The 11,501-nt window shown below is 35.7% G+C and overlaps 3 protein-coding genes across 3 annotated transcripts; 1 reads left to right on the top strand and 2 right to left on the bottom strand.

The window, feature by feature from the left end:
- Positions 1–2,849: 2,849 nt before the first annotated feature.
- LOC143556342 (uncharacterized) lies at positions 2,850–5,007 on the bottom strand. The gene is made up of 9 exons (XM_077045681.1): positions 4,925–5,007; positions 4,703–4,842; positions 4,484–4,554; positions 4,250–4,331; positions 4,014–4,115; positions 3,856–3,911; positions 3,718–3,752; positions 3,428–3,644; positions 2,850–3,358 (listed from the first exon to the last, which is right to left on the bottom strand). The coding sequence occupies exons 2-9, from the start codon at positions 4,739–4,741 to the stop codon at positions 3,217–3,219; spliced, it is 744 nt and encodes a 247-aa protein (XP_076901796.1). The 5' UTR covers positions 4,742–4,842; positions 4,925–5,007; the 3' UTR covers positions 2,850–3,216.
- A 1,285-nt stretch (positions 5,008–6,292) lies between these two features.
- Positions 6,293–7,039, bottom strand: LOC143556344 (putative F-box protein At3g17490). The gene has a single exon (XM_077045682.1). The coding sequence runs from the start codon at positions 7,037–7,039 to the stop codon at positions 6,293–6,295; it is 747 nt and encodes a 248-aa protein (XP_076901797.1).
- A 2,438-nt stretch (positions 7,040–9,477) lies between these two features.
- On the top strand, positions 9,478–10,199 carry LOC143556345 (basic blue protein-like). The gene is made up of 2 exons (XM_077045683.1): positions 9,478–9,715; positions 9,975–10,199. The coding sequence occupies exons 1-2, from the start codon at positions 9,538–9,540 to the stop codon at positions 10,175–10,177; spliced, it is 381 nt and encodes a 126-aa protein (XP_076901798.1). The 5' UTR covers positions 9,478–9,537; the 3' UTR covers positions 10,178–10,199.
- Positions 10,200–11,501: the final 1,302 nt, after the last annotated feature.

The following is an 11,501-nucleotide window of genomic DNA, read 5'->3' as shown; positions in this document are numbered from 1 at the left end:
TGGTTTCACATGAACCGACTATGGGACTTTTCTCAAACCTTTATCGTTCGCGTGTTGCATTGAGGCTTTGTTTTAAGAAATGAAAAGCATATTGCATAAGCGTATAATATTTCAAGACAACGCTTAACCTATGCGATTGCATTTTTAGCATTAGCAAAATAAGCCCAAAAATTACATACATAATAAACACTTTGTTGCCGTACTCACATTACACTAACAAGGACTCCTTATTGTAATGTTAGAGGCAATGTTGTACTTGGTTAAACTCATTCTTACAGGTTTCGAACACATTGTTATATGCATGATAAATCAAGCCTTTAAAAAAACATATTTTTTAATGAGAAGTAAATAGTAGCTAATTCAAATTAAAGAGAACAACTTTCTCAATTTTATAATATTCCTTTAAAACTATGAAATATATCAAACTTATTTAGCTTTTTTTTTTAATATATATAGTAAAATCAGACTTAAACAAAAACAAATCAACAATAACTTATCTTCTTTTTTCCTATTCAAGCTTTTCGGTTAATTACGAAATTGTTACTGTATCATTTTAACTATTTAACTTAATGGTCCAAAATTCTCGGTACACATTTTAAAAGTTTTTTGTTATTATCTTATTTTCAGTTGAACCTGTTGATTTGTATAATTAAACATAAGGGATGTGTTAAATTATGTCTTTTCTCATGAGGTTGAGAGTTCGAATTAAATAGTGGTGTAGATCTAGTAATAGGATTATAACTGGTGTATCTTTGTGTCTGTCTGCAGTTTCAAAAAGTAAAGAGTAGTATTTAAAGCAATGCAAACGTGTAAAAAAAAGCTTACAGTTATTAAAAAAGAGTCGCTAAAGTGAAAACTTATATCACAATATACCAAGCTTGTTGGCACGGCCCGTCTACGTAGGGGTGTAATGAGCTGACCTGAGCCCAAATTTGACTAAACTCGAGCTTGGCTCGTTTTTACTTACTCGAACTTGAGTTTGGATCGTTTTGAACTCCTCTAAAGCTCGAGCTAGGGTCGTATATTATTTATCAATTTTATACACTTTTAATTATTATATAATTTAAGAAAACCCTTAAATATGCCTAAAATCATCTCAAGCTCGTGTGCAGTACCTTAAACAAGCATAAGCTTGGCTCAGGCTATATTATACTCAAGTTTGTTTCGAGCTTTTTATCAACCTAATCTCGAGTTAGTCACGAACGGCTCAACTCATTTGCACCTCTATGTGTACGATCAAAACTTTTGTGTAACAAACACACTCCTTAAAATCTATTTCTAAAATTCATCCAAATCATACTTTGTAAGACTAATCCACATCATTTTGACAAAGATAAATGCCATCTCTTAAAAATATATCGCCATCATTAAGATGTATCATTAAAGTAGGCTTAGTAATAATTAAAAATATGATAAAAGTAACTTTAAGGTTTAAACCAACCCATTTATATCTCACTTTTATAGTTTTATTAGTTTATACTTTATTAAATAACAGTCATAAATACGATTTTTTTAAACCAAAGTAAGAGCCTAATATCCAAAGTATTTTGAATATTTCAAGTTCGTAGACATAAAGGTGGTGTTATCTATATCTCGTGCTTTATTAGGCTACTTGTTATGAGGCTTCAACAGGGGGCGGCAAAAGTGATGTGGCGTGGCAAAGGGGCAATAACATCATGTCGGGGCGGTAAACAAGGAAATGGTAACATGATAACAGGGCTTTCTTAAACAAGGAAATGGTGGTGTCCTAATGCTTTAACAAGGAAAAGGTGTGGCTTTAGCGTGGTAATGGGGCTTTAAACCCCAAAGCGGTGTTAAATGGGTGTGTTAGCTAAAGCTCCATTGCCTACAAGTGTAGGTAGTGACGTGACGCTTTAATTTGACGTTTAAAGTCTATTAGTGATAAGAATAAAACTGTGAAGTTCAATGTTACTTTGCATACCTTTTTCTCAACCATTGTAATACGCATGTAACATCTTGTATTCATGGATCTAACCCATGAATCCATTTTAGAACATGATGTTGCTTCGCTGCACATGCAAGCGGAGTTTTTACATCGCAAGTTTGGATTAAAACGGAAGGTTGTATCATTAAAGTTTTGAAGGTTCAAGTTAGCACGCGATGCATGCTTTTAACATCCGCACTGCTTCCTGAACGCCATCCTGAAACGGCCAATGAAGATGTAGTCAATGTTGTTACATTTCTAACTCATGCAAGAGGACAATATAGAGTAGATCTGTAAGAATAAACGGGAAGGGGCGCAGAGGCAGCCGGACCTAAGTCCAGCCCGTTTGGTGATTTCTTAATCACGATAAATCCGATAAATCCGTGTGTTCGTTTATTGTCTTCTGTGTTCAGTTCGTTAACACCCGCAAAGAAATTTAGCTAAACTGGTCGACATTTATGGGCTGGCCTGCTTTTTTTATCAACCCGCAAATATGTTACTAAATGGGTCGTGTTCGCAGGTTGGCAGGTCAAACCCGACACGAACCCGAAAATCATGTCACGCATGAACCCGAACGTGACATGTGTATTCGCGGATTGATACAAACACGACTTGTTTGACCCAGATAAAAAAATTACATGTTAGTACCTTACATTCCAATTTACATATTATTTTATGCCAATTTACTTTATACCTTCAAATGTTGGAATAAAAAAATACCCAAAGAGTTTAAGTTATTAACAAAACATTTAAAAAAAAACAAAATAAAAAAATAAATGGGTTAAACGGGTCAACCCGTGAACCTGCTTGGTTGACACGACCCCTAAACGTGTTCAAAGGTTCGACCAGAAACTGACAAGAACCCATGAATATAGGGTTCATGTGTCTTATACGATTTTCTGTTTAAAGTCCGTACTAGATTTCCAAATTTGACACGCGAACATGACCCATTTAAACGACTGATAAAATTATAGAACTTATTACAAAAGGGAAAGAAAACTAGCTGGAAGCTTACCTGCCACCATGATGAATAGAAGCAGCACATTTTGGAAACAGCCACGCGTAAGGTACAGAACTAATTACAAAACGAAAAACGCACCACTCAAGTATTAAACTTTAAAATATGAATATTATTAAAAGTTGACTGAATACTTGAAAAGGACAATATTAGTAAACAACTAAGACAAAAATGCTTACCCAGAGAAACAGAAAAGCCGGCCACTAAAAAGAGAAACTCCGTCTTTCATAAATTCGGATTTTTCTGAATGTGATTATGTTTCTGCAGCAAGCGATCGTGCTGCAGCATCCAAAGGCCCATAACCAGATGTGAAAAGGATAAAACGGTAATTTGTTGTCTCTATAACACTTTGAAGAACATGAAGAAGCAACTTAGGTTTCTTCATAAAGCCCATACTGTTGAAAGAGAGTCATTTTATTAGTTTTTATTATTATAGTATGTGTCTGTGAACTTAAAAAACTTACCTTCCCATAGAACTTAAACCAATGAAAATAGGCGATAATGATTCTGAAGCATATAAAAAGTGTTGCAGCTTGTTATGAGCTGAACACATTTCAGCTTTCATGTTTATATTCTCTGTTGAGGGCAAGACTGTAATTTCTGCACATTTTTTGCATGAGAACTGCCACCTCATAGGAAGATTCCAGAAGCCACAAACATGAGCATTTGAGGGCCAATAACCTAAAGCACTTTAAAGGAATCCGTATTACTATTGTTATTGTTATTATTATATGACCAAGAGAATTTACCCTACCAGGACATTCTACAATTTCTTTGCTGAAACCATACCTGTTATGATGAAATGACTAAAATTAGAATAATATATACGCGTGTTGTACTTTTCTTAAAAAGTGAGCATGAAGAGATAGCATGTAATTGGTTTCGATCTTACAGTAGCAAAGGAGCTGAAGGCCTACTGTGCCACACGGGATGACTTGTGACTGGATCCTGGATGCATAATTAATGCCTTAATTATAATCAAGAAACTAAATAGCAGGTCAAAGTAGGTTCGCTTTTATGAAAACATATAATGAGGAAGGAAATGAATACCGTGAAAGGCAAGTGACTCAGCTTCAACTCTCTAGATCTCCACGTTCCCCAGTCCTCAGTAAAAAGAGGCCACATCCAATGGATAACATCTTTCCATGAAATCTTGTTCAATTCAAATTTAAATAGCATATATCTGTCAGTGAAGTCTTATGTTACATGTTATATATTTACAGACATTTTTGTAATAAAAATGGTTAAACTGAATATGTGATAAAAGTAGAGAATTTGAGTTTTACCTCATCACTTGAAGCTGCTTGGATATAATTGTACAAAAGTGGAAGCTCTTCACTAAACTTCCGTTCAAACGATGAAGGAGCACTGCAAAGTGCAAACCAAAAACAAAATATAAACATGGGTTGATTTATCCTAGGTAAAAGAAAACAAATGATTAAAACACTAATTTTGCAAACAATACAGCTTTATATACCTATATGAATTTCAAGTTGTATGATAAAGAAAGTCAACTGTACCTGTAAGGAACAACATAAGGAGCTGCTACCACACAGCAAACATTAAAAAGTTCGGCCAGGCTCCAGCCTTCCTGCATAATACAGACACAAGTGTTGTTGATATTTCTATTCTGTAACAAAAGATATTTCTAATCATGATACAGGGAAATACATGTGAAATAACTTTTGCTAGCTAAGTATCTAAATAACTTTGCCTTTTAGGTGCCAGGTGGACATTACCAACGCAAAAAAGTTTATTATGACCAAATCGCCCTCCATGCTCGGGACATCACCAAAAATGTTTTCAAATATGACAACACATTCTTGTCTATGTTCTCTTGTAAATTTTCTTTTTTCTTCATTAAAGAACTGCACAGAAACTGGAATGTCCAAACAGACATAAAGTTGCTATCTTTTTGCAACAATAAACGCACTCTAAAAAAAATAAATGAGTATCAAAACCTGAGCTATTGTTATGTTCACATGGAGAAAGAGCAGGAGGAGATGAAACAGAAAAACATGAAACTTTATTTCTGCTTAGATGCTCCCTTGAGTTTCATTTAATAAAGGAAAAAGAATGAAAAATTTAAAAGAGGGGTTCGTTTAATTTAAAGAAAGAAAAGGAGAGGAGGAGAGAGAAAATGATAAGTAAAATAAAAGAATTTGTATCTTTTTAAATTGAAAAGATTAGGAAGGAAAATAAGTTGAAGCAAAAGAGGAGATACAAAAAAAAAGATAAGAAGAGAAAATTGTCTTTTCCTTGCCTTTCTTTACTTAAATGAACTCGGGAACACAGCGTAAAAGTTGCCCCAAAATAGTAAGAGGGTATACTTTGACAAAGTAGAAACTAGGAGGGGTAAATTGTAAAATTAAAAGTTTTTATATTTTCGTGTTTTGTAGGACCAAGTGAGCCTAATTTTAGGAACGTTCCTAAGCGTAGAAGATCCAACACTGATCAAATTGTTTTGACGGCAGTGGAGCGGTTGAATAAGCAATTATACGACATTATGCATGAGAATTCGGAAGTGTTTTCGAAGGAGAAGAGGGCGGAAGATGTGCTTATTAATCGAGTAGACGGTAGGATGTCCACTCAACCAGAGACTACTCTTGGGGCGATGCTTCTTGAATTGGAACCTAGAGATCGTGAGTCAGTGTCGTCTTCTAGTGTGAAAACGTCGGATGCGTCTAATTCACAAGGGAATGGGGGTAATGGTGATAATTCACCGGAAAATGGTGGCAATGGTGGTGATCAAGGAGAGTCGTCGTTTACATGATGGACTACACTTCCCATTTTTTAGCCGAAGTAAACTTCAACAAGCTTAATGTTTCATCTTTAGACCTTTTTTTACCGTTTTAGTTTATTGGTATGTTAATTAAATTGTTGTGATAGAAACAAAGAGAATTAGTGCATTTGAATATACTTGGATGCGTCATTTTGGTTTAAATATGTATTTAAAACCTTTTTTAATGACGTCCTAAACAATTTTTTTACAATTGGGTATAGTTGTTCGCTTTTTATATGGTATAAGAACGTGTCTTTTATTGCTTTTATATGAAATACTTTCTTTCTATTTCTTTTTTTTTAGATGAGGAGTTTATTTGTTTAATATAGTAAATGTATGAAAAATTGCATCAAAGGTTTACCACTCGTCCATTGCTTTAAACATAGTTAAACTAGTAGTTGACCCGTCCGGTGGACGAAAATATCAACTTAGAAATGTGATTACATTAATTAATTTAGTAACAAATGTGACAGTTTGGTTACTTTACAACACATTTTGGGAGTTACGGTTTCACGGGAATAGCAAATAAAATAAAAATTGTATTGATTCAACATGATGCATAATGCCAGCCAGCTTCATATGGAAAAGATGGGAGACCAACGTTAGTAAATGTCTCCAAATTCACATCAAAGCGTAATATTAACTCCACGAAAGCACTCCAAAATTCACCTACCGTAAAATATATTCCATCCAGACAAAGAGTACCCAACGACCATTTATCATTTTTGTTACGGAAAACAACCTCTTTATCAACCGTTATTTCCCTCCAAGTATTAGATATGGTCGAATAAATGCAAACCGACTCCCGAACCATGTGTTTCACATGCAAACATTTGTACTCGTTAGAAGAATCCAAATAGAAAGCAAACGCATCAGAATATACTTTGAAGAAACTGTTATCATTATAGGTTGGCAAGTCTCGCTTGCAACCGGTTAGTGGATTCCAAATTGACATTCGAGAGTTGTTTTTCAGGCACACACATAGCATGCCATCCAAACTTCCTAATGTGATAAACTCAAACGGATGCTCATTGAACGGTATGTCAATAACTTTAACATGATAAAATGAGGTGAGTTGATAAATGATGGTAGCAATGTCATCAGAATTTTCCGGTGTTGCAAGAACGACCTTCTTGGCTGATGATGAAGTAGCACCCCAATGGAGTCTCGCAAACTTTGGCGTGGAGAGAAAGGAATACCATTTTTTGCACACGGTCCTACATCGACCTATGTCTTTTGCCATTAGCCTTACTAAAATATGAAACTCCAATATGGCAACCAAAAGGCACGTCATAATATCAGTTCTGCAACAAATAACACAAGTTGGTAAATACCTATTATCAGTGGCGGACCCAGGATTTTTCGACAATGGGGTCCCATTATTTTCGGCGTTCAAATTTTTTTGGCCGGTCGCTGTTTGGGTCGTGTCGGGGCGGGTCGAGAAACACAATAGAAAATAATATCATTATAATATACACACAAAATACGATGTTATTCGAAACAATAAGAGAAAAAATTACAAATTCTGTTCGTGTGAAGTTTCTTAATAACATCTGGGCTATATTATTCAAAAAAGTAGGATTAACTTATGTTTTTCTTTCATAAAACAACTCAATTCAACAAGAGTCTAGTGGTCAAAGCCAGTTTCGACGCAAACAAAATTAAAACTTAACAAGAAGAACAGTTTTGACCCGAGCCAAATTGAAACATTCTTATAATAAGCCGTTTTGCACGATCTAAACCATGTTACTCTCCTCAAACCATAATCCATAGCAAGGCTCTTCTCTAAATCTATATATGTATGTATGTATGTGTGTGTGTGTGTGTGTGTGTGTATATCTTCAAACCCTTTTCCCATTCTTTTCAATGATTCCTGCATAATTAACCCTAAAATTCAAGTTTTTAACATAACAAATCACAATCTAACAATAATATACAACAAAGAATTACCAATCTAAGTATGTGATTGCATAAAATCAATCAATTGGACATTTTTATTTTATTGAGTAGTTTTTAGCCCTAAAATTACCTAAGAGTTGAGGCAAAATCAGAAGGAGTGCCGAGAGGGTGGCTGGTAGTAGAGGTGGTCAAAAAAACCGGTCCTCGAACCGGTTTGCCGGTTTAAACCGGAAACCGGTTTTTAAGAAAACCGGTTTTTTGTAAACCGGTTTGACCGGTTTACAAACCGGCGGTTTGTATATCGGTTACACAATTTGGAGCCTAAAAGTGTACTTCGGCTATACGCATCCTCGCATTCGGCAACACGACCGATATCAATGACGAGTATTTAAAGATGGCTGAGAAAACAACGAGTGATGCGTTGGAGAATTTTTGCATCGGTAATATTTAAATTGTTTGTATTAACTATTGTTTTTAATATAAATATTGTTTAATAATTTATTTGTATAGGGATAATACAATTATACTCTCGTCGTTATCTGAGGATTCCTACTTCAAACGACCTGACTTGCATATATGATGTACACGAAAGCAAACATTCTTTTCCAGGCATGATCGGGAGTATAGATTGCATGCATTGGGAGTGGGCCAACTGTCCAACCGCATGGCGAGGTCAATACACTCGTGGTGACCATGGAGTGCCAATGGTTAGTCTTCAAGCCATTTGTTCACACGACCTCTGGATTTGGTCAGCCTTCTTCGGCTCAGTCGGGTCCAACAACGACATAAACGTTCTCAACGCGTCACCCGTGTTAGAGTATTACATCAGCCGTAGCATACCGGTCTTACCGTTTTATGCCAACGATACCTTCTATCGTCACGGATACTATTTGGGAGATTGGATATATCCAGAGTACTCGATCATCGTCAAGATGTTTCAAGACCCTATCGAAGAAAAAAGAGATTATTTTAAGAAGAAGCAAGAGTCCACGAGAAAGGATATCGAGAGGTGTTTCGGGGTTCTAAAAAAACGTTGGCATTATGTGAAAAACCCTTGTTGTGTATGGACGTTGGCAAAAATGAGCGATGCCATGTATACGTGTATCATATTGCATAATATGATTTTAGAAGACGAGGGAAAAGCAATATGTCAACACTATATACCAGGAAGCGTTCCAGAACAGTTCCCTGAACCAACCCAAGACCAACGAACGTATAACATTCACCAGCTCACATCAAGTGATATACATAACCAACTGAAGGCGGATTTGGTTCAACACGTGTGGGATAATCGTCCCGTTGAGGAGGACGAAGACGAGTACGAGGACGAAGACGAAGACGAAGACGAGGAGGAGGACAATGACGAAGATGAAGACGAATAGATTACTTTTTTTATGTATATTTATATTTCGGTGTGTTTTTTTTATTATAATTTATTTTTATTATTCGTGTAATTTTTTTAGTTTATGTATTTTTTTGTATTTATTTTTTAATTTTAATACATTTTTATTTAATTATTTAAATAAATTGGTTTTTATTTAATTAGTTTAGTTATAAAAAGAAAATAATAAAAAAAAGAAACTGTGGGCCCAACTTGTAGCCCCTACACCATTACACCCTAAAAACAAATTTCCACTCCATGCTTACTGGACGCCACGTGTCACAATTCGCCCCCAATTGTAGCCCCTCCAGTACACATAGCCTAAAGAAACATTTTACTTAGTATGAAAAAAAAAAAATCTAAACAATATTGAGTTTTACTAAACCGATAAAAGAGTTGATTTCTCTTTTTGCTATAAATAGGTTCCATGCCCACCCAAAGATCCCACAAACAGAAAGACAAAAGTCATAAATCCATTAAATCCTCTATTTTATCTCTTGTTTAAGTGAACCATGGCCGAGGGAAGAGGCAGTGCAATGGTGGCAATGGCAGTGATATGTCTACTGGTGGTGGCACTTCAATGCGGGGTAGCTCATGCAGCTACTTATGTCGTTGGTGGCAGCGGTGGCTGGACGTTTAATGTAGCCGGCTGGGAAAAGGGCAAGAAGTTTAAAGCCGGCGACGTCCTTGGTATCCTCTCAACATCCTATCACCACTTTACTAATTGCTTTTTATAATCATATGTTTAGTCAAGCTATCAACTGTCAACCGATTTACTTAATTTCTTTCAAGGCTTTTTTTTAAACACCATATAATGAGAACTATAATGACTATTTGGATAAACAAATCTGATTAGACGAATACGATTGAAAGTATTTCCGAATAACAATAATGAGAAAAGAAATATGTTTTGTGTACTTGATCATTAATTAATTTTATGATGGAGCAGTGTTCAACTACCAAAATGGAGCACATAATGTGGTAGTTGTGAACAAGGCAGGATATGATGGGTGTAGCACTACACCAAGAAATGCAAAGGTGTTCACAAGTGGGAAGGATCAAATTAGGCTTGTCAAGGGTCTTAACAACTTCATTTGCACTCTTGCTGGTCACTGTGGTGCTGGCATGAAGATTCAAATTTCTGCAATTTAAACAACAAAATAAAATAATAATATTAATATTAATAAGTTCAAATCTCTGCAATTATTCCTGTTTTAAGAGTTTAATTATCCTGGTTTGATTATTGTCAAATGCTATGAATAATAGTATTTGACTTTAATATGTTAAGTCATTTTAATGTGTTTGTTACTTATTGTATGTTTGGTTATATATGCATCATTAGTTTTTGGCAATGAATTGGAAACCAGAATGGTTTTGTTTGGAATGGAGGAGTAATTGATGAGTTACCACTTTTCTAAAAGTACCAAAGCCCCACATGTAGTTTTTTTTGCAACATTTTTACCATTGTGACTTCTCTAAGTCTCAAGTACTCCACGTTTGTTTGAACGGCAACATTTTATAAACACAACCAGCCCAACCGAGCCCCAGAAGTTAGCTGAAACCAAGAAGCATAACCGGCCCACCAACAATACACCAAGTTACAAAAGAAAATAACTAAATGGAAAGGTGGAGACCGTCAGAGGTGGAAAATACTCGGTTTCGGAACCTGACCCACCGGTAGGAATAAGATATTGGTTCCTCAGCAAAATGGTGCATGCGGCGGAACTGGTTCCACCTTTACCTGGTCAAAACCTGGACCCGACCCAACCAAAGCTCGATAAAATCTAGGCAAACCCTATGATATACCCGATAACCCGGAATCGGTTCCTCACGAGTCGGTTCTTCGCTTTTGTTGACCAAACTTGAAACCGGCTCCTCCCCAATTCTGATTCCAGTTCCTAATAATACCCGATTTATGCATCCATAGAGACCACCCACTAGCTAATAGTAGTTTTACAGTATCATTTCAATCCATTAAGGAAAGCTCGTTAACAGATGACAATAAAGGGGTGTTTGGGTGAGCTTTTAAAACCTGCCTATTTGCTTGTTGAAAAACAAAATGTGTTTGACAAAGCTCCTCCAAAATCTTCAAATTGGAGCTTTTCAAAAGTTGTTTTTGCTTTTTAAAACGTAAAAAAACAATTTTAAAAGCTCACCCAAATACAACCTAAAAGGCTAAAAGTTCTTTTTGTCATCATGATTTAATCTTGAAAAAGATTGTTTTTGTTAGAAAACCAGTGTTAACACCCATGTGTTGCGACAGGAGTGTAAAACCGTCTATGTTTTTCGGAAGTTTCAGGCCAGTCGTCACTACGCAAACATGATACTTATTATATTAATCGTCACAATTAAATTAGGAGCAAAGTATTAATTAAAGTATTAATGTAGCAGTATGTCCTATCTTGTTTTTCACTACTAAACAGAGTACCGCCGAAGGGATGACAATGGGTTGAGTTCGGGCATGGTATTGATAATC

Source organism: Bidens hawaiensis, unplaced genomic scaffold (genome assembly GCF_021521415.1).
Source record: "Bidens hawaiensis isolate Kalapana, Puna unplaced genomic scaffold, B.hawaiensis_p1.1 tig00018564_1, whole genome shotgun sequence".
In the NCBI taxonomy this organism is placed as follows: domain Eukaryota; kingdom Viridiplantae; phylum Streptophyta; class Magnoliopsida; order Asterales; family Asteraceae; genus Bidens; species Bidens hawaiensis.
The sequence above is the reverse complement of the archived record's forward strand: the minus strand, read 5'-3'. Positions and strand labels throughout refer to the sequence as shown.

What these genes read in the sequence shown, in the direction of transcription:
- LOC143556342 (XM_077045681.1), bottom strand. Translation starts at nt 4,741, where the DNA reads ATGGAGGGCGATTTGGTCATAATAAACTTTTTTGCGTTG. An exon ending in TGAGTCACTTGCCTTTCACG is followed by an intron (nt 3,912 to 4,013) that starts GTATTCATTTCC and finishes TTATGCATCCAG; the next exon opens with GATCCAGTCACAAGTCATCC. An exon ending in CCTTCAGCTCCTTTGCTACT is followed by an intron (nt 3,753 to 3,855) that starts GTAAGATCGAAA and finishes TCATCATAACAG; the next exon opens with GTATGGTTTCAGCAAAGAAA.
- LOC143556344 (XM_077045682.1), bottom strand. Translation starts at nt 7,039, where the DNA reads ATGACGTGCCTTTTGGTTGCCATATTGGAGTTTCATATTTTAGTAAGG.
- LOC143556345 (XM_077045683.1), top strand. Translation starts at nt 9,538, where the DNA reads ATGGCCGAGGGAAGAGGCAGTGCAATGGTGGCAATGGCAGTGATATGT. An exon ending in TAAAGCCGGCGACGTCCTTG is followed by an intron (nt 9,716 to 9,974) that starts GTATCCTCTCAA and finishes ATGATGGAGCAG; the next exon opens with TGTTCAACTACCAAAATGGA.